Below are 21,342 nucleotides of genomic sequence, written 5' to 3' on the forward strand. Positions count from 1 at the left end.
CGGGGGGGGGGGGGGGGGGGGGAGGAGAGCAGATAAGTTTCCATCATAGCCTCAACCACTGAAAGAATTTGTCCTTGGTACCTGCCAAATATGAAACTCCAGACCACAGATCTGGGGACTAACTGTTCAGAAATGACAGCAATGATCTCAGCTCAACATGAACCGTGGCACGGCAACTGCTTTGGTAAAATGTTTCATATTTGCATTCTGGGTGATTAGGAATGGCAGCCTCTGTGCTCTCACCCCTTCTCTCTTCCAAACAGCAACAATACGACTAGAACTCGGAGTTCAAATTAATGCTGCCCTTAGGGGTTGATGGACTGGTGGGGGCCAAAAATAGCACAGCCAGCGTTGATTAAAATACACTTTTATACACACATTATTCTGATGGGCGTGTATCTCTATCATTCCATTTCTAACTGCATTCAAATCAGATTCAGACACAACCGGACTTGTTACAAAAACATCAAATAGAAATTTTAACTGCTTCTTGCATCAAAGGACTAATTCTTACAAGCACAGGCCTCATACCTGGTCAGTTCCTGTTGTTGTTCTGTATACCCCTGATGCTAACAGTTAATAAACCATAAGCAGAAGAGGCAGCCTACCTTCTATGTCATCTGGAGCCGTGGCATAAATGTTAGAAAGGTTAAGCTTCAGTCTATCGGGGCACTCTCTATTTACTGTCAGGCTGGGTGATATCACTAGATCTAGCATTTCCTTATACCTGAAAGAAAACAAAGGAAAAATATAATTTATTCATTAATTATGCATGCTTACTAATGATTCCATTTTTCCCTAAGAGTATAAATATTAAAGCTGATTACCTAAACCCAGGCTTCATATAAATTCTACATAACAACATTCACTAAAGTTTTCATCAAAGGGAAATGCTGAATTAAAATGAAGTATGTGTTTCCTTGGAGATTACACCCATTTGATTAATGTTTCCCTCTCTTCCTGGATTTTGCCATCACAAAATTAAATTTCTGAATCTCTTAAATGCAGTCAGAACAAGAATATATTTAAGTATTAGCCACACCTCCTTATGTGTGCATTGGTATCTGATAAGGCTCTGGGAGTAAGAATTAAGGACTAAATATTGAAGCTGAGGGCAGTTAACAATACTATCCAGCCTTAAGATACAACAAGAACAAAGTTATTACTTGTGATGGGAGAGGTTCGAAGGTCCAGGTTAATTCTGATAACTTTTGGATGTTTCTCTAAAAGCCACTCCAAACCTCTGTGCTGTTCTGACCATCAGGTGGCAAAGTTCCGCAAACACAGGCTCTCTCTTGAAAGTCACCTGATTTTGGTTAAACTGGAAATCCACAGGAGCAATTGCTGTCATGTGGGGTTCAAGTTTTCAGATGAAACCAGATATATGTGTATATAAAACATTCACACAATGGTAATATAACAACAGATAAGATAAACTAGTTCAGATAAAATAAGGGCCACCACCAGGAGCATTGCTCAAAACACACACACACACACACACACACAATTTCAAACTTAAGTGCCTAACTTCTGAAAATGTAGGTGCATGAAGTGCTCCCAAGCCCTCCATTTGAACTACAGTTGCTCACCACCTTTGGAATTTCAGGCTACTTATTTATGGGTCTAGGTGCTTAACTTTGGGCACCTAAGTTTTAAAATTTTGGCCACGGTGATCAGGGGTAGACAAAACTAGGGACCCATGTGTCACATTAGAAAAGTGCAGGCAGTTTTACATAAAATAAGTTTCATAGACATCAATCTCCTACAAAGGTCGGCAGTAGGAATAAGCCACTTGTTTCCTGTGCAGACATGGAAACCTCCCCTAAGTTTTGAACTATGAAGAAACCCAGTGGCCTATGAGGGAAACCCAGTGGCCTTAGAAATTCCAGAGCTCAATGGGTAAAGTTGAACTGTTTACAAAAACACGATACCATAGAAATCTGTTTTGCATTGTCAAATACATCAGTTTATTCTGTAGCATTTGATTCAGGCCCCAAACAAACTATTCAGACCTAATGATTCAAAGACTCTGCAATATTTGTTTTCCTTTGCACTTCGCAGCCATACAAGCAGCTTGCACCATTTGTCAGGCTTGTCCTCACTCCAGTCCCCTGGAGGCTATAGCATTAAGAGAAAGCATGATTCTGCTTTTAGAGGAGTGTTCCAGAGCAGGGACTGGGAGCAGAACCTGGAAGATGACAGCTGGTGGGGGGCGGGGGAATTAGGGAGTGGGGGGAGGGGAGAAGAGGTACTTCAAAAGGCTCCCACTGCCTTGAATGGATCAAAAGCATATGGAGGGTCCCAAGTCAGGGCCTGAACCAGCTCACCTTCCTATTTACCACTGAACACATTGTTCAGCTAACTCAGCTGCAGACATCTCCCTACTCCACGATAAGGATCTGTCTATTCAGTAGTATAAAGGCAGCAGATGGTGTGGCAGCAACTGTGGAGCTGGTATTAAAATGCATAGTACAGTATACTTAGAATGTCATGAAGTTAAAACTTAGCAACATACAAATCTGAAGCCTGGACATTGTATTTCTAGACTAGGCACTTCCATTTGATCTATTATTTTTTCTTTTCTTTTTTGCTTAAGGGAAAATATCAGCATGTAAAGTGACCAGCATGGAGAGATCAAGAACAATAAACTACGTACTTTTCATCTGAGCACTTCCAATCACTTTACAAACAGCGCAAGCCCCTGGGAGGTAGGTTAGTATTGTTATGCACCGGGGTAAGCTAGGCACAAAGAGGCGAAGTGTGTTGCCCAAGATCAAACAGCTGAGACTGAAACAGGATTCAGGAGTTCGGACTTCAAACTCCTCACTCTAACTACGCAGCAACTGCTCCCCATCAATTCATACATCTATCCATTAGGGATGTGTACAGTGCCAACAATGGATACCAGATAGCTTGAATATTTGCATGGGATTTGGATACCAAAAATGTTCAGCAGCATCAACTCCATCTTCACAGCCCCTTCTCCCTTTTCTTCCTCCAACCTGACACCTTTGCCTTCCCCTCATCTGCCTCCCTGGACTGTCCACACACACCATTACCTTCTAGTACAGTACCACACGTGCAGAATCAAATCTTGTGCTTCAGCAAAGCCACCTAACTGTGCACAAACTGGGTGAACTGAAATCAGCAGAAACTGGCCAAATCTGTATGTCCCCTGCTCCATAACTGCAGTGTCTTACAGATACTTTCATTAAAAAGAAAACCTCCCATGCAGAGTATTAATATTTTGCATTCGGATTGCCCCTTTCCCTTGAGGACCTCAAAGCATTTTACATAGCCTCAGAACGGCTTGGCAAGCAAAGTTAAATGCTATTCTTGTTTTACACATGAGGAAGCACAGCAAGACAAAAATCAAAAGATGTATGTGTGTGTGGGCTTTTAATTACACCCACAAATAATTGTCTGTGCAGTCAATTGCATTTAGATTTATCTAGCTATCTGAGTTATATGTGGGTGCAAAACTGGCCTCTGGCTTTAAAAATCTCTCCCTACGTGACTTGTCCTAGGTCACACAGTGAGTCAATGGCAGAGCTGGAAATGAAAGTCACGAGTTCTGACTCTCTAATCTACACAATCCAGCGAACTATCTCTACAAAGTCAAACAGTACACTTTGAAGAAACAGTGAAATACACCCTGGTTCCGCCATTATTAACAATAATAATCCCATCATGTATAACAGGAGAGCCAGTTACATTTTTGCATGACACATACAAGAGTTTACATTTTCCTTTGGTTAGCAGCGTGGTGATCTGTTGGATTGTGTTACATTCACTTGCACAAGCTCAAGAGCAAAGGCAGACATGGGTTCCCTCACTGCTTATGAGATGAAATATCCTTTTTACTGCTTTTCATAACAATAGTGCAAGCTTCTTCTGTGCCACTCCAGCAAATAGAAGGGAGGGGAGATTTCCTGTGATCCCTAGTGGGGGAAACCTTGGCAGTTGGAGAGCTGGTGTAGCTAGCTCCCATCCTCCTCTCCTGGCAATCCCTAGTCCAGAGGGCATGCCAAGGTGGGAAGGAGGACTAGCCAGAGTCTGATAGGCTCTGACTATCTCCAGAAAGCTAGCAAACCATTGGGAACTGTTGTCATCTTGTGCAAGTTAGAGCAGCCCCTAGGAATTAGGGAGCTGTAACTGACTCCCTTGCAGACCAGTCCACTCTGCTGTGCCCAGTACAATACAGGATCTGTCCCTGCGTATTTAAAAAATGCCAGTGACCAGGAGGCAGAGTCCTGAAATGTACCGGATAAGTTTAAAATATTAAAAGTGCATCCATTAGACAAATCTGCAGGCAAAGCCTTTAGGTTACTGTATGTTTGTCAGGCTTAACACTAGGCTTTCTATTCCATTGTGAAATGACGTCCAACTGTCTCATTTATATTTTAAAATCTCTACACCAGAATTAGGAAGGGGAGAAAAAACTATTTAGTTCCAGATCCCAGCCAAGACTGGGATGCTCTATACAATTTCTCAAATAACACGCACCGTTCAATGAACTCCAAAATCCCATTATTCCTGACACTGCCCAGATTGTTGCCAAGTGAATGGGAGCAGATGTTTAAAGGGGGGGGTTCTTTTATAATGATTAATGCACTCTAATTACATCATTGTTCAGGGATTTCATTAGCCATTGCCTGATTGATGATTTTTCTATTGTTTTTCCTCTGCTCGCTTTTGTAATACCAAAGTCGTATCCCACTTCCCAGTATTTGCTCTTTATCACTTTTTTTTTCAAATGTTTAAACTAATTTTTCTTAAAATTGTATATTATGGCATGTGCAAAAAGTTAATGCGTGTAAAATTTGTGTGTGTGTGTGCAAGTTTATGCTTTCGAGTACTATTACCTCCCTCACACACAGTTACCAGTGTGTGCAAGTGTATCTTGCTAAAACAACATCTAAAAAACAACATTTTGAAAATTTTATGCCAACAATCTAAATAAAATCTTCAGTAAAACAAGGGAGCCTGGATGAACTTGGGCTCAGCAAAATGACATCTGAGAGTGCAATCTGTGAAATGACGGGTTTTATTTATTTATTTAATACTGCAGACAACAGTTTCTGGGTTGAGTAACATACAGGAGAATCAGCAGTAATGGTTGCTGGATCTGTGCTTTGATTAAAACCAGCAATGGTAGCATGTTGGGCTGAGAGACATCTGGAAGAGCTTTTGGTTTTTATAATCTTTTAAAAAAAGAACCATGTGTGAATTTGGTGCTCAGGTTTTCCATTAGAATCCCCTTCTCAAAAAGCAATATTTTGCTCTGAAAGTCGGCCCACAGTATCTCGGCCAAGAAGCAGAAACTTTTCTTTTACTAATGTTTAGAAAAAAAAACTTTTCGGTCATTTTGAAGTTAGAGAAGCCAAATCAAACATCATTGTAAAAGAAAATGTGATTTGTAAGTTACCCTGGCACCTCAGCCAAGAATCTGAAACCTTAAAATGTTTAAAGACTGCAAATCCAGGCCTCAATTCAAGGCATTCAAAAACGTGCCTACGATTAAATAAGTGAGTAATCCTATCTCTATTCAGCAAAGCACTTAAACCCGTGCTTAAGTGCTTTGCTGAATTGGGGCCACAGCGTGCAGACCGAGCCAGACAAGCACTCTACTACTATGGTACTGAGGATCAGATAGATAGCATTCTGAAAAGGTGAAACCAAAAACCAGCCTAGATATTGCAGGTCAGATCCAATTGCAACACAGCTCTGCTCAGCACTGCCGAAAGGGAGGTGTATGGAGGAGGGCTGTGGCTCTTTTCTGCTCCTTGGATCCCTAGGATTTGTTTGACCTTGGCATAACTTAGAGCAGCCCTCAAGATGTTTTAAAAGTTCCACTGATTTTAAACACCTGCAGCACCACTAAGTGAGGTTGGGGATAAGGGAGGGCTAGCTAGGCATTCCTATCCCTCCCAGGAGAATACTTGGCTGCCTGTTTGTGCAAAGGAGCTGGAAAAGGGGACAGGATCTGGCTGTGTGTGTCTGCATATTTCACTTGCCTCTGAAACGCAGCGCTTTCAGGAGCAAGATTCCAGTAGCGATTCTGGGCCAGCAGCTCAGAACAATACAAGTTTAAAAGCATGTCTGCAGAGTTACCAAGATTTTATTTTTTACAAGGCAAACAGGATTTTGGATCCACCACAAGCAAGTGGGAGGGCAGTAGGGGGCCCAGTTTTCACTGGGATGTTAGCAGTGACCAGGACAATAGGCTAAGAGCAGCGGCCTAGTTGCCCAGTGATGAATAGTGCACAGCATGAAGGGGTAAAGAAGGGCTTTCAACTGGTCGGCTTTACTATACGTGCTTCTGTAGCAGAGGGTCTTTAGAAGATCTGAATAAGAAGAGGCTCCTGGACCGGCTGAGGAAGGACATTCCATGGAGAGAGGGCAGCATGGAAGACAATGCTGAGACGGTTGTGGGCGAAGCGGGGTATCGAAGGTGCTGTCAGTGGATGAGCAGATGAGGTGAGGACAAGACAGAAGGGAAGGAAGGAAGAAAGGTGGATCATTAGCTCTTTGAAAAAGTCAGCAAGATCCTGCAGAGAGAGGGAGGAGGGCACTGGAGTGGGAGAGGTTTTTAGGAGAGTCAAAGGTTGCAGAATAAGCTATGCGAATAGTGGGGAAAGGCCTGCCAAGAGATGGCAACAACCGTATGTGGGGATCCCCTAAAGAAATCTTAATTTTCTCTGGCTAGAGGCCAAATACAAGCTGAAACCACCAGATTTGCCTAACTACGTGCATGTGCCAGCAGAGAGCCCTGGGCAGGATCGGCACATGTCTAATCCTTTGCTTTGGCTTGGCTTGGGAGTGGAGGAACAGAAACAGAAGGAACATTTTTGTCTTTCTGCGCTGATTTTGTCTGGTTTTACTAACCTCGCTGATGAGTTTCACCTTCCTTCTCCTCCCAAGCTGGGAAAAGGGTGACTCAGTAGATGTTACTAGCTTAGGACTACAGACTCGCAGGAGTTTTCATTGTAACAACCTAGAGAGCTTGATCTTCTGTCTTGCTGATTTCAGAGGGAAACATATTCTTGCTTAAAATGCCCTGGAAAAAGTCCCTGTGATTTCCAGACCAGAAGTTTACAGCAGCTGAAGTAGAGGCAGTCCCCTCCAAAACAGACCCACACAGGTTTTTTACAAGGCTCAGCATGTATCATCACAGGACAACTAGGAAAACTTGTTAGTATTTATTATATATATTGAAACAAGCATGGTATGCTGTATGCTATACAGACCAATATGGACCTCCAGCCAGGCCAAATGCTGTAATGATGCTGGATGTGTTAAAAACATCTGAAAGGTCAGATGCAAAAAATGAAGAAAAATGGATCTCTGCATCTTTATGATACACAAGGCGGCCTGAAAAGATTTTGTCCTTAAAAGAAAGAAAAGGCCAGAGGTTCTACTTTCTTTTCCTTTCTTAAAAAAAAGTCTTTGGTAAATTTTTCAAAAGTTCCTAAAGGATTTAGGAGCCAAAGTTTTATTTTTAAAAGTGACAAGCATTGAGGCCCATATCTTCAAAGGTATTTAGGCACCTACAGCCCACTGATTTCAACAAAACAGGTTCCTAAATCACTTGTGAAAATGAGACTTAGCACTTACGAACATTTGACCTCATCTATACTGGGGGACTTGATGGTAGCTGGAGACCTAGTGAAATTACAACACCACAAAACATTAAAACCTGAAAAGTTGAAAGAGGAAGAATTTTTTTAGGCAGACAGACTTTAAAATGTTTGTTGCCTGTGTTTGTTAATGTATATTTAACTCCAATGCCCAATTAACACTTGGGAGAAAGCGACATCTTTGGTAGAGATTCAACATCCCCCACCTTCATTTAGGTGGGAGAGTTCACTGTACACATCCTCTGAGGCCCTACCCATGAACTCCTCCAGCAAAACCAGGAGAGGAAAGTGTGGCTATTGCTGATAATTTCCAAGGTAAGAATGAAAACAAGAAAAAAATAGCTTTAAATGCAAGAGAAGTAGCAACCCTTTATCAGGCCTTTTTTTTCTGAATAGAAAAGCAGTAAAAAGGGGGCTCAGACCCAGTTTTTATGTTTTCATTTAAGCTCCCATTAATAAAAGGCTCCCAGGAATCCAGGCGTGAGCCTCACTCACTGACCACTACAGGCATCACCATACAGTTCTCACATGCTGCTTTTAAATGCTTTACTTCCTTGGATGACGCTGCAGCTCAGACAGCTTTTCTGGCAGGATGTGCCTTCCTAAGAGCTTGTAAAATTATCAAACAGCTTGTAGCTTCTATGCAGTTGCCAAATTTCAGATCCTCTTCTCCACATCCTCCCACGCCAAACAAAAGTCACTGGCAGGGAAAATCACGATGCCACCTAAGACATCAGCAACGGGAGGAATCCCAATTCCCCTCTGCCTAGACACATCACAAAAGGGAGAATCTCCACGATCTCAACCCCACCTCCCAAGTTATCAGCAGAGGGAATTCCCAGTACTGCAGATATTGGCTTCTTGCTTCCACACATGTCAAGTGGAGGTGAGCGGTCCCCTTTCCCTTGTTGCTATGTTCAACTATGCATCACTCTAATATTTGCTCTTTCTGTAACAGACTCTCTGCTCCTTCCGCATCAGGCACTCAGCCAGGTGAATCTCTCTCTCTCTCTCTCTCTCTCATATACATGAATCAGAGGATCCAGTGACGGAAAAAAGACCTATTAACTCACAAAGTCCATCCCTCAATACAGCAGATAAATCTATGCACTAAAGACCTGAACAAGCATAAAGTTAAACCTGAGCTGGCATAAATGCTTCTTCTGCAAAACTGACAATAAGCCGTGACGACGAGATATCATTTCAAGGTGACCCTGAGGGCACTGCAACTTGGGCTGTTTTTATTCCTGAGCTATCTTCTACTGACATGATCAAACTTAATGCAGTGACAGATTTTTCATCTGATAATTCCCTGGACCATTCCAAGTACTAAAAGCAGAGGTGCTCAGAGAAGCTTCTGACTGTTCTGTAGGAACACAGATATGAAATTGCAGAACTACTAATTGTGGTATGAACCTGTTGCTTAAATCAGCCTCTGCACCAGAGGACTGGAGGGTAGCTAATGTGACACTGATTTTTTAAAAAGGCTCCAGAGGTGATCCTGGCAATTACAGGCCAGTAAGCCTAACTTCAGTACCAGACAAATTGGGCGAAACTATAGTAAAGAACAGAATTATCAGACACAGAGAAAAACAAGATATGTTGGGAAAGAGTCAGCACAACTTTTGTAAAGGGAATCATGCCTCACCAATCTATTAGAATTCTCTGAGCATGTGGACAAGGATGATCCAAACAATATTGTGTACTTGGACTTCCAGAAAGCCTTTGACAAGGTCCCTCACCAAAGGCGCTTAAGCAAACTAAGCAGTCATGGGACAAAAGGGAAAGTCCTCTCGTGGATCAGAAACAAAGGTAGGAATAAATGGTCAGTTTTCACAATGGAAAGAGATGAATAGTAGGGTCCCCCAAGGATCTGAACTGGGACCAGTGCTGTTCAACATATTCACAAATGGTCCGGAAAAGGGGGTTAACAGCAAGGTGGCAAAATTTGCAGGCGATACAAAATTACTCAAGATAGCAGTCAGTTTTGGATTAAACTAAGAGTTACAAAGGGATCTCACTAAACTGGGTGACTGGGCAACTAAAATGTCAGATGAAACTCAATGTTTATGTATGCAAAGTAATGCACATTGGAAAAAATAATCCCAACTAAACATACAAAATGATGGGATCCATATTAGCTGTTACCACTCAAGAAAGAGAAATTGGAGTCACTGTGGATAGTTCCCTGAAAATATCTGCTCAACGTGCAGCAACAGTCAAAAAAGCTAATAGAATGTTAGGAACTATTAGGAAAGGGATAGATAAAACAGAAAATATCATAATGCCACTATTTAAATCCATGGCATGCCCATACCTTGAATACTGTGTGCAATTCTGTTCTTCCCATCTCAAAAAAGATATATTAGAAGTGTAAAAGGTACAGAGAAGGGCAACCAAAATGATTAGAGGAATGGAACTGCTTCCATAAATGGAGAGATTAAAAAGTCTGGGACTATTCATCTTGGAAAAGAGATGACTAAGGAGGGATATGATAGAGGTCTATAAAATCATGATGTGTGGTGTGGAAAAAGTGAATAAGGAAGTGTTATTTACTCCTTCATATAACAAGAACTAGGAGCCACCAGGTTTACAATAAACAAAAGGAAGTACTTCTTCACACAACGCACAGTCAACCTGTGGAACTCATTGCCAGAAGATGTTATGAAGGCCAAAAGTATAAATGTGTTCAAAAAAGAATTAGATAAATTCATGGAGGATAGTTCCATCAATGGCTATTAGTCAAAATAGTCAGGGATGCAACTCCATGCTCTGGGTGTCCCTAAACCTTTGACTGCCAGAAGCTGGGACTGTACCACAGGGGATGGATCACTTGATAATTGCCCTGTTCTGTTCATTCCCTTTGAAGCATCTGGCATTGACCACTGCCAGAAGACAGGATACTTGGCTAGATGGATGACTGGTCTGATCCAGTATGGCCATTCTTATGTTCTCTCTCTTCCACAGCACAAAGCCAGGGCCTTGAGTAACTCTGTTGTGGGGTGCAAATGGCTCATGGGGTACCCAGGACTGTGAGTCGCCTTGTTAATCCACCCCCAGGGAAAGGGAGTCTTTTTTATAGTATCTGAATGTCAGATCCCTGGCACTACTAGTCTTTCAGCCACTCAAGCATTCTTCTATGAGCTATGCCAGCCCTAGCTTCACTTTGCAGGTTAACAATAGGTGCACTCCAATCCCCGATCCCCCCTTGAATATTCTCCTGTGATTTCCAGCCCTTGACACTGGACACTCAAAGAAATTCCAGATCCCCTGCACACAAAGGGGCAGTGTACCCTAGTTTACCAGTTTTACCTTAAACCACCACTCCTGTAAACCACTTTGAACTTATGAGCACTTATAATAAAACAAAACAAGATTTATTAAAGGAAGAATACAGATTTATTTAGAAATAAGAGAGTGTGATGGAAACAAGCCATTACAATACAATACAAAACAAAACATCAGTCGCAAACCTTGGTCTATATCTTTCCTATCTAATAAAGTAGATTCTGCTCTGAAAGTTCAGTTAGTTGCAGAGCTGGCTCATTTCCTAATAACCAGGGTCCAAAAGTTCATGGACATTTCCCCCTCCTCAGTGAATGGATCCTGAGTGTATTTCCCTATACTCCGCTATACTGAAATCAATGTTTTGTTTCTATTCACAGCCAGTGCAAAGCTCTGTCTGGTGTAACGGTCCTCTCAGAAGTTTTGATTGTTTGGTGGTGCCTCTGATGGTTTTCTACTGATAGTTTTGGGAGGGAACAAGGCTGCTCAGTTGAGCCTTGCATTATCCCGCCGGCGGATGAGGGAGGAGTGACAACTCCCTCTTGCTTGGATGGGCCACCCCGGAGGCACATTGCCTCTTGGTGATTGATTTCTACTCTTAGTCCACAGAGCACACTTTCAATATAAATACTTCGTTCCTTGAATATTACCTGTACATACATCTCGCAATGAAAATGTTAAGCCCTGTGCAATGTAATTAGCCTGACCTAAGCCCCACAGTAGACACAATTTGGTCAACAGAAGAATTATTCCATTGACCTAGCGACTGCCTCTCAGAGAGGTGGACTTACTACAGAGATGGAAGAACATCTTCTGCCGCTGCAGCGTTTATGGTTCCCTTTCTCTCCCTGTATCTTTCTGCTGTTTCTTTCCTCCACAACAGAGGAAGGCTAGGACAGCTTCCTCTGAGGCCAGTTGATCTTGTTTTTAAATCAGTTGGGGGGGTACCTGAGAGTAATACAGAGTGCTCCTCCCACACATCCAGGATGAGGTGTACAGCTTCTGCCCCATTCTGAACTCCTACCACCCACGGAGTGCAGGACATCATGCACCCAGGACACTGACAGGCCAGCATAATGACTTCTGCCAATACAAGTACAATTACGATGCCAATGGCAGGGTTTGTTAATAGCTTTCCTATTAAGCAATTAAGTCAAGTACCCAAAGTAAAAACCCCAAAACAAAAACCATCACACCTGTCCAATGTTTTTGAATATTAACATTTGATAAGCATGTCTGGTCTGTTAAATATGCATAGGCAGAAATTTCACTCAATTTAATAAAATCACTAAAAGTAATAGAGGTGTTATAACGCTGCTCCCTCTGTAATACGGTGACACTGTGCTAAATAGAAAGAATGACTCCATTCCTGTATAATATCTCTTTAAACAAAAGCTCACTATTGTAATGATTGTTTTGTTTCTGATATTTACATGGCAAGGATTTATAAACTTGTTAGAACTTCCTAAATAAATAAATGATTTTTAAAAAATCAAGTATCCTACGGACTAAATCAAGAAAAGAATCCACATGAAAGTCTTTCAGTGCCCTCTGAATTCATCCCAGTGGGCCCAGATATTGGAGGGCATCCAGTACAACAGGAAACAGCTCCCACTGCTCTCAGACACTTTCAACACCAAAGTATACGGACAACGGAGTGCAGTTTTGCATTTTTGTAACTGGTCTAATGTTCATGCTTGGCCTTATTTTAACATTGATTTAAATATGTATTTGTATTCAAGCTCCTCAGGGCAGGAGACCATCTTTTATTTTGTCATATACTTTACTGAGCACATTATTTTAATATTTATAACAATAATACTTCTGACATTTTGCAGTCAACAGGAACAGACAGCATATGATTTAATATACTACAGCATTACTAACACTTTCTATAGACAAACTAATATTTTACAGTATTGCCAAATCATGCAGTTTTATCACCAGTCTTGTGATATTTGGTATTTTTGTTAAAGCCCCTGTTACTGGAATAATGTGACTGTGAGAATCTCATCTTTCATTTTAATAAAACTGTATTTTTCTAGCCCTCATGTTAGTGGAGAAAAGCATCAGAACAAACTTTAACAGCTTAAAAGCCAGAAGGCAAATAAAAAGAATAAAACATTATTTAAGGTCTAGTCATTTATAAGCCAATCTCATGATTTTTGAATGGTTGGGGTTGGCAAAACTGATTGTACATGTTGTCCCACCACAAGTTCTGAATTTCCCAAAGCGTTGGCTTGTTTGCCTTAGTCACCTCTTATGATTCCAGACCATTTCCCTATGTCTATGTACATCCTGTTTTTTCTTGCCTCAGGCCTGTAAGGTAAACAAGACAGACAGTTTTCCATGTAAATAAAATGCCCATCTTTCTTTCAGCAAAGCTACCTGGCACCCCTTCTTTCTATACACCCTCCCTGAGCCTCTCAATCCCCATACCTGCCTTGTGGTCAGACGGAGCAAAAGGGAGGTGGCCATTCATTAACAGAGGCCATAACTGGGCAATGGTCCTCTGTACACTTCCTGCAATTAACATGTGAAAGAGATTGGAGGAAGATAGACCAGAGGATGCATCAGCACTTTCTGGTTGATTAATCCAAGGTATGCTTGGGACTAAACTTCCCAAGAAAATTTAGTGTATATAAAACAAACAAGCCAACCCAGCCAACTGTGAATGTTTGTTATGAAGTACCAGGAAAATTCCCTTAGGAGACACAGTCTGAGGTTTGAAAGGTAACTTGGAAGTAAGAGCAGAGCTGATCCTAGGGCTTTGTTCTCCCACTGAGTATAGTGAAGTACCACTTGAAAGAGACTGGACTTGAAATGAAACAAACAAAAAAGTGTGGTTTGAAAGCAAAAAACAAACAAAAAAAAGTGTTTCTTTTAAAATGTTGTGAAATGCTGCACTGCAGTGTGTAACACTAACAGCATTTTAAACACTGGATGTCACAATGCAACATAATAAAGGCACAACTGCAAGGATACACAGGGAGGTGGATGCTTGGAGTCCTTCAAAACAAGGATAACATTCTCCTCAGACACTCACATGGAGGCTCTGTCTTCAAATAGCCTGTTCTCCATACGTGCACCAAAACACTACATCCGGCCTCAAGCACTCAAAAATCATGAGATTTAAAATAAAAAATAAATACAATGTGGACTATTTTCCTTCTGGTTTTTTAGTCGTTAAGGTTCATGTTATCTTGTTTCTCTACATACTTATTTAAAATAAAACACCTCAAATCTCACAAAATAGCATGACTCCAGGAGATAGTGCATTAAGAAAAACACCAAGTACTATGAGAAGTGGCAACACCGACACATGCACCAAAGTACCCCATCTCATGCTGTGTCAATCTGCGGAGGACTTCATCCAAAAAAATCATCTGTTACTCTTATATCATTACTATTTTATCTAGTACTTAATGAATATTAGAAGTGAATAATACTTTGAGAGGTTAATCCAGCTACCAGATCTTCATAGTTTAAGTGGTCATAAACTTCACTGGGATGCAAAATTCAAAGTAGGACAAAAACCCCATCCCATGAAGAGTTTCTGCTCATTCAGAAAGATCAGGTCTGTTTCACTTGTGGGTGTGGACAGTAGAAAGAACCATCTGTGGCAACGATACATTCCTATATGCAGAGGACCTTCTATTCAAAGACTGTTGAAAGAGAAAGTTCTCTCACCCATTAGACTCTATGAAAAACTAATGTCTTGTCTACGCACAAGTTGTATCACTTTAACTACAATAGTTAAAGCACTGCAACTCCCTAGTGTGGATGCAGTTGTGTCACTACAAAGGTGTTTTATGCCAGTATAGTTATTCCCATACAAGACATAGGAATAAACTATGTTTGCATAAATTACCTTTATACCAGCATAACTGTGTCCACACTATGGCTTTTACTGGTATGACTTTTTTTTTTAATTGAAATAATTAGACCCCCTAACTGACACAGTTATACTGGTAAAACTTTTAAGTGTAAACCAGGCTTAAAAGCTACTGACAGAGCAGAGCGGAAAATGGGAAAATGTTCTGCTAAAGTTTTCAAACCTTTTTTTGTCAACATTTCAAACTTTCCCAGCCACTGAACTTGTTTTCAAACAGAAAGTAAACATTTCTACCTTCACAGATACTCAGGTTTTACTTTGGCCTTGTCTACATTGTACAGTGTTGTCGCAAACATTATTCTGCTTTAATTAAAACACTTCAATTAAACCACTGTTGCGTGTCCACACTATGCTCCTTGTGTCAGCAGAGTGCACACACTAGCAGCCTTGCATCGACACAGAGAGCAGTGCACTGTGAGTAGCTATCTCACTGTGCAACTGGCCGCAGGGTGCTTTGGGAAGGGTTTGCAATGCCTCATGGGGCAGGTAAAGCGTCACATGATGCAGGTTTCTCAATCCCATCCTTCCATGGGAATCCTACTAGATTGCTAGTTGCTTTTCAACTGAAGTGTGGAGGGGTAGGGGAGAGAGTGTGTGACAGGAAGCATGGGGGGAGGAGAGTGTGCGTTGGGGGAGAGTGAGTGTGTTGACATGTTGTCTCTAAGTTCAGACAGCTCCTGCCTGCCTCTGTGTTGATAGTGTGGGAGACAGCACCACTCCACGTTAATGATTTGCTCTTTGTTGCCAGAGCTGAGCAGCATGTTTAACTGTCAGAATTTTCCGGAGCTTTGAAATGGGAGGGATGCATGCCGGTGTAGCAGGCATGCAGGGCAGCCCAGTTCAAAACAGCGAGTAGAGCAGTCACGGAAGGCATTGTGGGATACTGGAAGAGGCCAGTTAAGGCGATACAACAAATGGCAGCCTCTACACTGACGCTTTGTCCCTTTATGTTTGCCGCAAAAAGCTTTATGCCCCTCGTCAAGGAGCTTTTATTTTGTCACCAAAACTGAAGAGTTTTGTTGCCAAAGTGGCATTGCAGTGTGTACACCTCCACTGTTCTGTTGCCGAAAGCTGCCTTTTGGCAACAGAACTCTGCAGTGTAGACAAGGCCTTTGCTATTGCAGGCACACGTTCTTCAGTGGGCGTCCCAAGCGCTCATGTTGGCTACATATGGCCTTAAAGCTAAGCACATGTGTAAGTGTTTGCAGGACTGGCGCCTTACCCCTCTCATTAAAATGTATCTTGTAAGGTTTCACAGAGTTAAGCAATCACACTAGAAGAGAGAAATTAAGAAGTTTAAGGAAGTGAGGCCCTGTCTATACATGTGATTAGCCCCAATTCTGCCATGCAGAGCCAGAATCCAGTGCAGCTTCACCAGAGAAATCCCTAAATCTAGACAATTAAACCTGGGATTTCAAGAGTGTGCCTCCATTTCAAGCACAAGTGACCTCAGCCAGTGCAAATCACAACTTTCCTTGTCTATAGTTGGGGGTTTGTTCGCACCAGCATAGCAATATCTGTGTCTGAGTCCCAAATACAGCTAGACAAGGCCTGAGATTATACAAATCTCATCTGCAAATATGCTAAAATAGAGAGTTAACAAACAAAAACGCATAGAAAAGCTGTTCGAGATGGCAGACTGTGCAGTGGAGAAGGCTCTTGCAGTAACAATACAGAGACTGTGTGAAGGTACAGAAAAGCCAGCACTAGACAAGAAGAGGGAAGAGAGCTGAGGAGAGAGTGAAAGGTCCCTAGGGTTGGCTGTAGAAAATCCACAGAGGAAGGGTAAATGGATGGAGCAGCCTTTTCATTTTTGGGAATTTAGGCACATTATTTGTACAGAGAGAACCCATTTCCAGTGTGTGCTCCTTCCAGGGGGTCTGAGTTTTTGTTTGCAAATAGAATAGTAGTACAACTTCAGTTTTCCTTTGGCTACTTTGGCAATTGAGGGTAGGAGGAGAGGGGGCAGGGCTGGATGGTTTCTGAGCACCAAGAAGAATGAAGAATGTGTAACTCAGTGAAACTTGGGCCATTAGGTGGAACAAATGCCAAAGTGAAACATTTTCCAGGAAGTTTGGTGTCAGAATGTTTTAGCTTGGGGAGGGGAGGCCTGCTGCAGGGAGTGTTGAGGGCTGCCTTTCTTCTCAGACGATAGCTTAGGTTTGTTGTGGGTTTGAATGTGCATTGGTTACCCATAAACATTCATACCAGCCAGCTCCAAAGGGACAACTCTTGATTCACATGTTCATGATGCACCATTTATGCAGATTTCCCATGGCAGTTTGCACTGAAAAAGGAAAGCAGCAGAACACACTTGCTCAAAATAGAGAGCACCTCTGTTCATCAACCCACAGGAAAGAATGCATGTGAGAAAGGGAGGTGTTCCCAACTAAACACAAGACAGGTTTATTCTTATACAGGAGAGAGTATATAATAGTCTACAGTGAGAAGCAGTGTGGTCCAGTGGCTCATGCACTAGACTGGGGCCTGGTCTACACTAGGAGTTTATGTCGAATTTAGCAGCGTTAATTCGATTTAACCGTGCACCCGTCCACACCAGGAAGCTAATTAGTTCGACCTAGAGGGCTCTTTAGTTCGAATTCGGTACTCCACCCCGACGAGGGGAGTAGCGCTAAATTCGACATGGCTATGTCGAGTTAGCCCTATGTGTGGACGGAAATCGACCTTAGTAGCTCCGGGAGCTATCCCACAGTGCACCACTGTGTTGACGCTCTGGACAGCAGTCCGAGCTCAGATGTTCTGATCAGCCATACAGGAAAAGCCCCGGGAAAATTTGAAGTCTGGCCATTTTGAATCTCAGTTCCTGGTTGGACATCGGGGCGAGCTCAGCAGCACCGGCAGCGATGCAGAGCTCTCCAGCAGAGGGGTCCATGCAATCTCAGAGTAGAAAGAGGGCCCCAGCATGGACTGACCGGGAAGTCTTGGATTTGATCGCTGTGTGGGGCGATGAGTCTGTGCTTTCAGAGCTGCGCTCCAAAAAACGGAATGCAAAGACCTACGAGAAGGTCTCCAAAGCCATGGCACTCAGAGGATACAGCCGGGATGCAACGCAGTGCCGCGTGAAAATCAAGGACCTGAGACAAGGCTACCAAAAAATCAAAGCGGCAAACGGACGCTCCGGAGCCCAGCCCCAGACATGCCGCTTCTACGAGGCACTGCATGCCATTCTAGGTGGGTCTGCCACCACTGCCCCACCAGTGACCGTGGACTCTGAGGATGGGATAGTGTCGAGGGGCAGTTTCTCGGCGATGTTCGCGGATGGGGAAGATGAGGAAGGGTTTGTGGAGGACGAGGCAGGCGACAGCGCTTACAATACTGATTTCCCCGACAGCCAGGATCTCTTCATCACCCTCACAGAGATCCCCTACCAACCCTCCCCGGCTGTTAACCCGGACTCTGAATCAGGGGAAGGATCAGTCGGTAAGTGCTATAAACATATAAACATTAATTTTTTAAAAATCAGAAATCAAAACTATACGAAAAGAAGGTCAATACATATAGCGATCGAATAGAAATCCTCCTGGGACACTTCCACGAAGCTCTCATACAGGTACTCGAAAAGCCTACGCAGGAGGTTCCTGGGGAGAGGTGCCTTATTGGGTGCTCCGTGGAAGCACACTCTTCCGCGCCAGGCCATCCTGAGGTACAGTGGGAGCATTGCTTCCACCAGCATGGCAGCATAGGGCCCTGGTCTGTGCAGGGATTCACGCAGCATGCGCTCTCTGTCTGTCCTAGTGACCCGCCTCAGGGTGATCTCGCTCGGCGACTGCTGCATCTAATTAGGGGAATTAATGTAATGTTACTATTGTGAATGCTTGACTTTTCCTTTGCATAACAATGACCGTCGTTTAACAGCCACGTGTTGGAGGCTGCAGAGGGAAAGCATACAGGGATCTTTCCCGGGGACAGCCGCGAGGGGCTGGAACAGGGTCAGACTTTATGCTTTCCAGATTGCCTGCAGCAGGAGGCCACTGCTATCCATTAACTTTTAAGCAGCCTAAAGTTTACGGCTTACCAGGCCTGGCTGCTACACGGATTCTGCTGTCCTGCCCCGCTTGTCCGATCTCCAGTGCAAGACCCCAGGCAATGAAAGCGAATGCCGAAAATTCGAACTTGTCCTGAGAGCACATGAGATAGGTGCCCTGTATGGTCTTGTTCACAGAAACTGAGTAGACTGTGTTCAGTGTTCGCAAACATGTATCTTTGCAAGGAAATCACTTCCTTTTTCCCATCACACAGCTGCGGCTCTTTCCCGAACTGCCCCGGCATCCCCCTCACAGAGGCTGGCGCAGATTAGGTGGTGAAAGAAAAAGACTCGGGACGAGATGTTCGCTGAACTGATGGCCTGCTCCAGAGCCGAGGCGGCCCAGCAGAGCCAGTGGAGGGAGACCCTCTCTCAGCAGCAGCGCTCACACAGCAAACGGGAGGACAGGTGGCGGCAGGAAGACCAGCAGGCGACTCAAACGCTGCTTGGACTAATGAGGGAGCAAACGGACACGCTCCGGCGCCTTGTGGATGTTCTGCAGGACCGCAGGCAGGAGCAGAGAGCCCCCCTGAACTGTATCTGCAACCGCCCTCCCCCGCCACAAAGTCCTGTCCCCCCCTCACCCAAAATCACAAGAAGGAGAGGCGCTAGGGGCCGTGAAAACTGTCACTCCACCCCAGCAGAGCGCTCATGTACCAAACAGCTCTCATTCCCTAAAGTATGAGAATTGCTTCCCTTCCTGGCTCACCCGATCCAAAATCCCAGTTTCATCCCCCAACTGTGTAGTTGAGTATTAAAAATAGTTTGCTGTTCATTACTGTTTCCGTCATGTTTCTTTGCAGAAGACTTTGTGTGAAGGGGAGATAGGGGTTTGTTAATTGCATAGGACAGCCACCATTATCAGGGTACAGACATGGGGGCAGGATCAACAGCAGGTCACACACAGAGTGCAGTCACTAGGCACCCGGGTCACTCTGGGAGGTGTCTGCTGCCCCAGGTCAGTCTGGGAGGTGTATGCTGCCCCAGGGTCCGAGCGCCTGGCATCCACAAATGGCAAGGCAGGCTGCCCTTACCATGCCCTTCCACCCTAGCCATGAACCTCTCCGATGCCCTGAGCCCCAGCCAGAGCCATCATCCCCCTACACCTACTCACCCTTCCCACACACCCCTCACCCCTTCCTGCAAACCCACCCCTTCCTGCACACCCTCCTGTAACCGTCCTCCCCCAAGAGACCGCTGTAGGAGCAGGAGCCTGTCAGTCCTCGAGTGTAGAAGCGGTCTGTACATCACTGCACACCGTACCCACCACAGTCTGCGTCCCTGTTTGAACCCTTTAACGCGAATTCGTTAGTAAAAAAAACTTTGTTAATTAAAAATGTTCCAATAACTTTATTTTTAAACGTCTGTTGGAAGGGGGGAAACCTGGTGAACGGGGTATGTAACCGCTGAAAAAAGTCAATAGTAACTGAAACAGGGGCAGGTTCAGCTTCTCTGTAAAGAGACTGAGGAACCTAGCTTTCAAAGCCTCCCGGATGCACAGCGCTTCCCGCTGGGCTCTTCTAATCGCACGGGTGTCTGGCCGAGCGTAATCAGCAGCCAGGCGATTTGCCTCAACCTCCCATCCCACCATAAAGGTCTCCCCCTTGCTCTCACAGAGATTGTGGAGCACACAGCAAGCTGCAATAACAATGGGGATATTGGTTTCGCTGAGATCCGAGCGAGTGAGTAAGCTCCTCCATCTCCCCTTGAGACGTCTGAAAGCACACTCCACCACCATTCTGCACTTGCTCAGCCGGTAGTTGAAGAGCTCCTTGTCACTGTTAAGGGCGCCAGTATAGGGCTTCATGAGCCAGGGCATTAGCGGGTAGGCTGGGTCCCCGAGGATCACTGTAGGCATCTCCACATCCCCAACACTTACTTTGTGTTCCGGGAAGAAACTACCTTCCTGCAGGGGTCTAAACAGACCAGAGTTCCTGAACACACGCGCGTCATGAACCTTGCCCGGCCACCCGACGTAGATGTTGGTAAAACGTCCCTTATGGTCCACCAGTGCTTGCAGCACCATTGAAAAGTAGCCCTTTCGGTTAATATACTGGCTGGCCTGGTGGGCCGGTCCCAGGATAGGGATGTGAGTGCCATCTATAGCCCCACCGCAGTTTGGGAATCCCATCGCGGCGAAGCCATCTATGACGACCTGGACGTTTCCCAGGGTCACCACCTTTGAGAGCAGTAGGTCAACGATTGCGTGGGCTACTTGCATCACAGCAACCCCCATGGTAGATTTGCCCACGCCAAAGTGGTTCGCTACTGACCGGTAGCTGTCTGGCGTTGCAAGTTTCCAGAGGGCTATGGCCACTTGCTTCTGCACACTCAGGGCTGCTCGCATCCGGGTGTCCTGGCGCTTCAGGGCAGGGGCCAGCAAGTCACACAGTTCAAGGAAAGTGCCCTTACGCATCCTGAAGTTTCGCAGCCACTGTGATTCATCCCAGACCTGCAGCACTATGCGGTCCCACCAG

At 44.2% G+C, this 21,342-nt stretch overlaps 1 protein-coding gene across 2 annotated transcripts in view; it reads right to left on the minus strand.

Annotated features, from left to right (window-relative positions):
- EYA2 (EYA transcriptional coactivator and phosphatase 2) overlaps positions 1-21,342 on the minus strand; it is a 150,692-nt gene that overhangs the window by 93,705 nt on the left and 35,645 nt on the right. For both annotated transcript variants that reach the window (XM_044986041.1, XM_044986042.1), the window contains exon 2: positions 609-727. In XM_044986041.1, the coding sequence (XP_044841976.1) occupies positions 609-717 (109 nt within the window). In that variant the 5' untranslated portion in view covers positions 718-727. The remainder of the gene's footprint in view (positions 1-608; positions 728-21,342) is intronic.

Source organism: Mauremys mutica, chromosome 13 (assembly GCF_020497125.1).
Source record: "Mauremys mutica isolate MM-2020 ecotype Southern chromosome 13, ASM2049712v1, whole genome shotgun sequence".
In the NCBI taxonomy this organism is placed as follows: Eukaryota; Metazoa; Chordata; order Testudines; family Geoemydidae; genus Mauremys; species Mauremys mutica.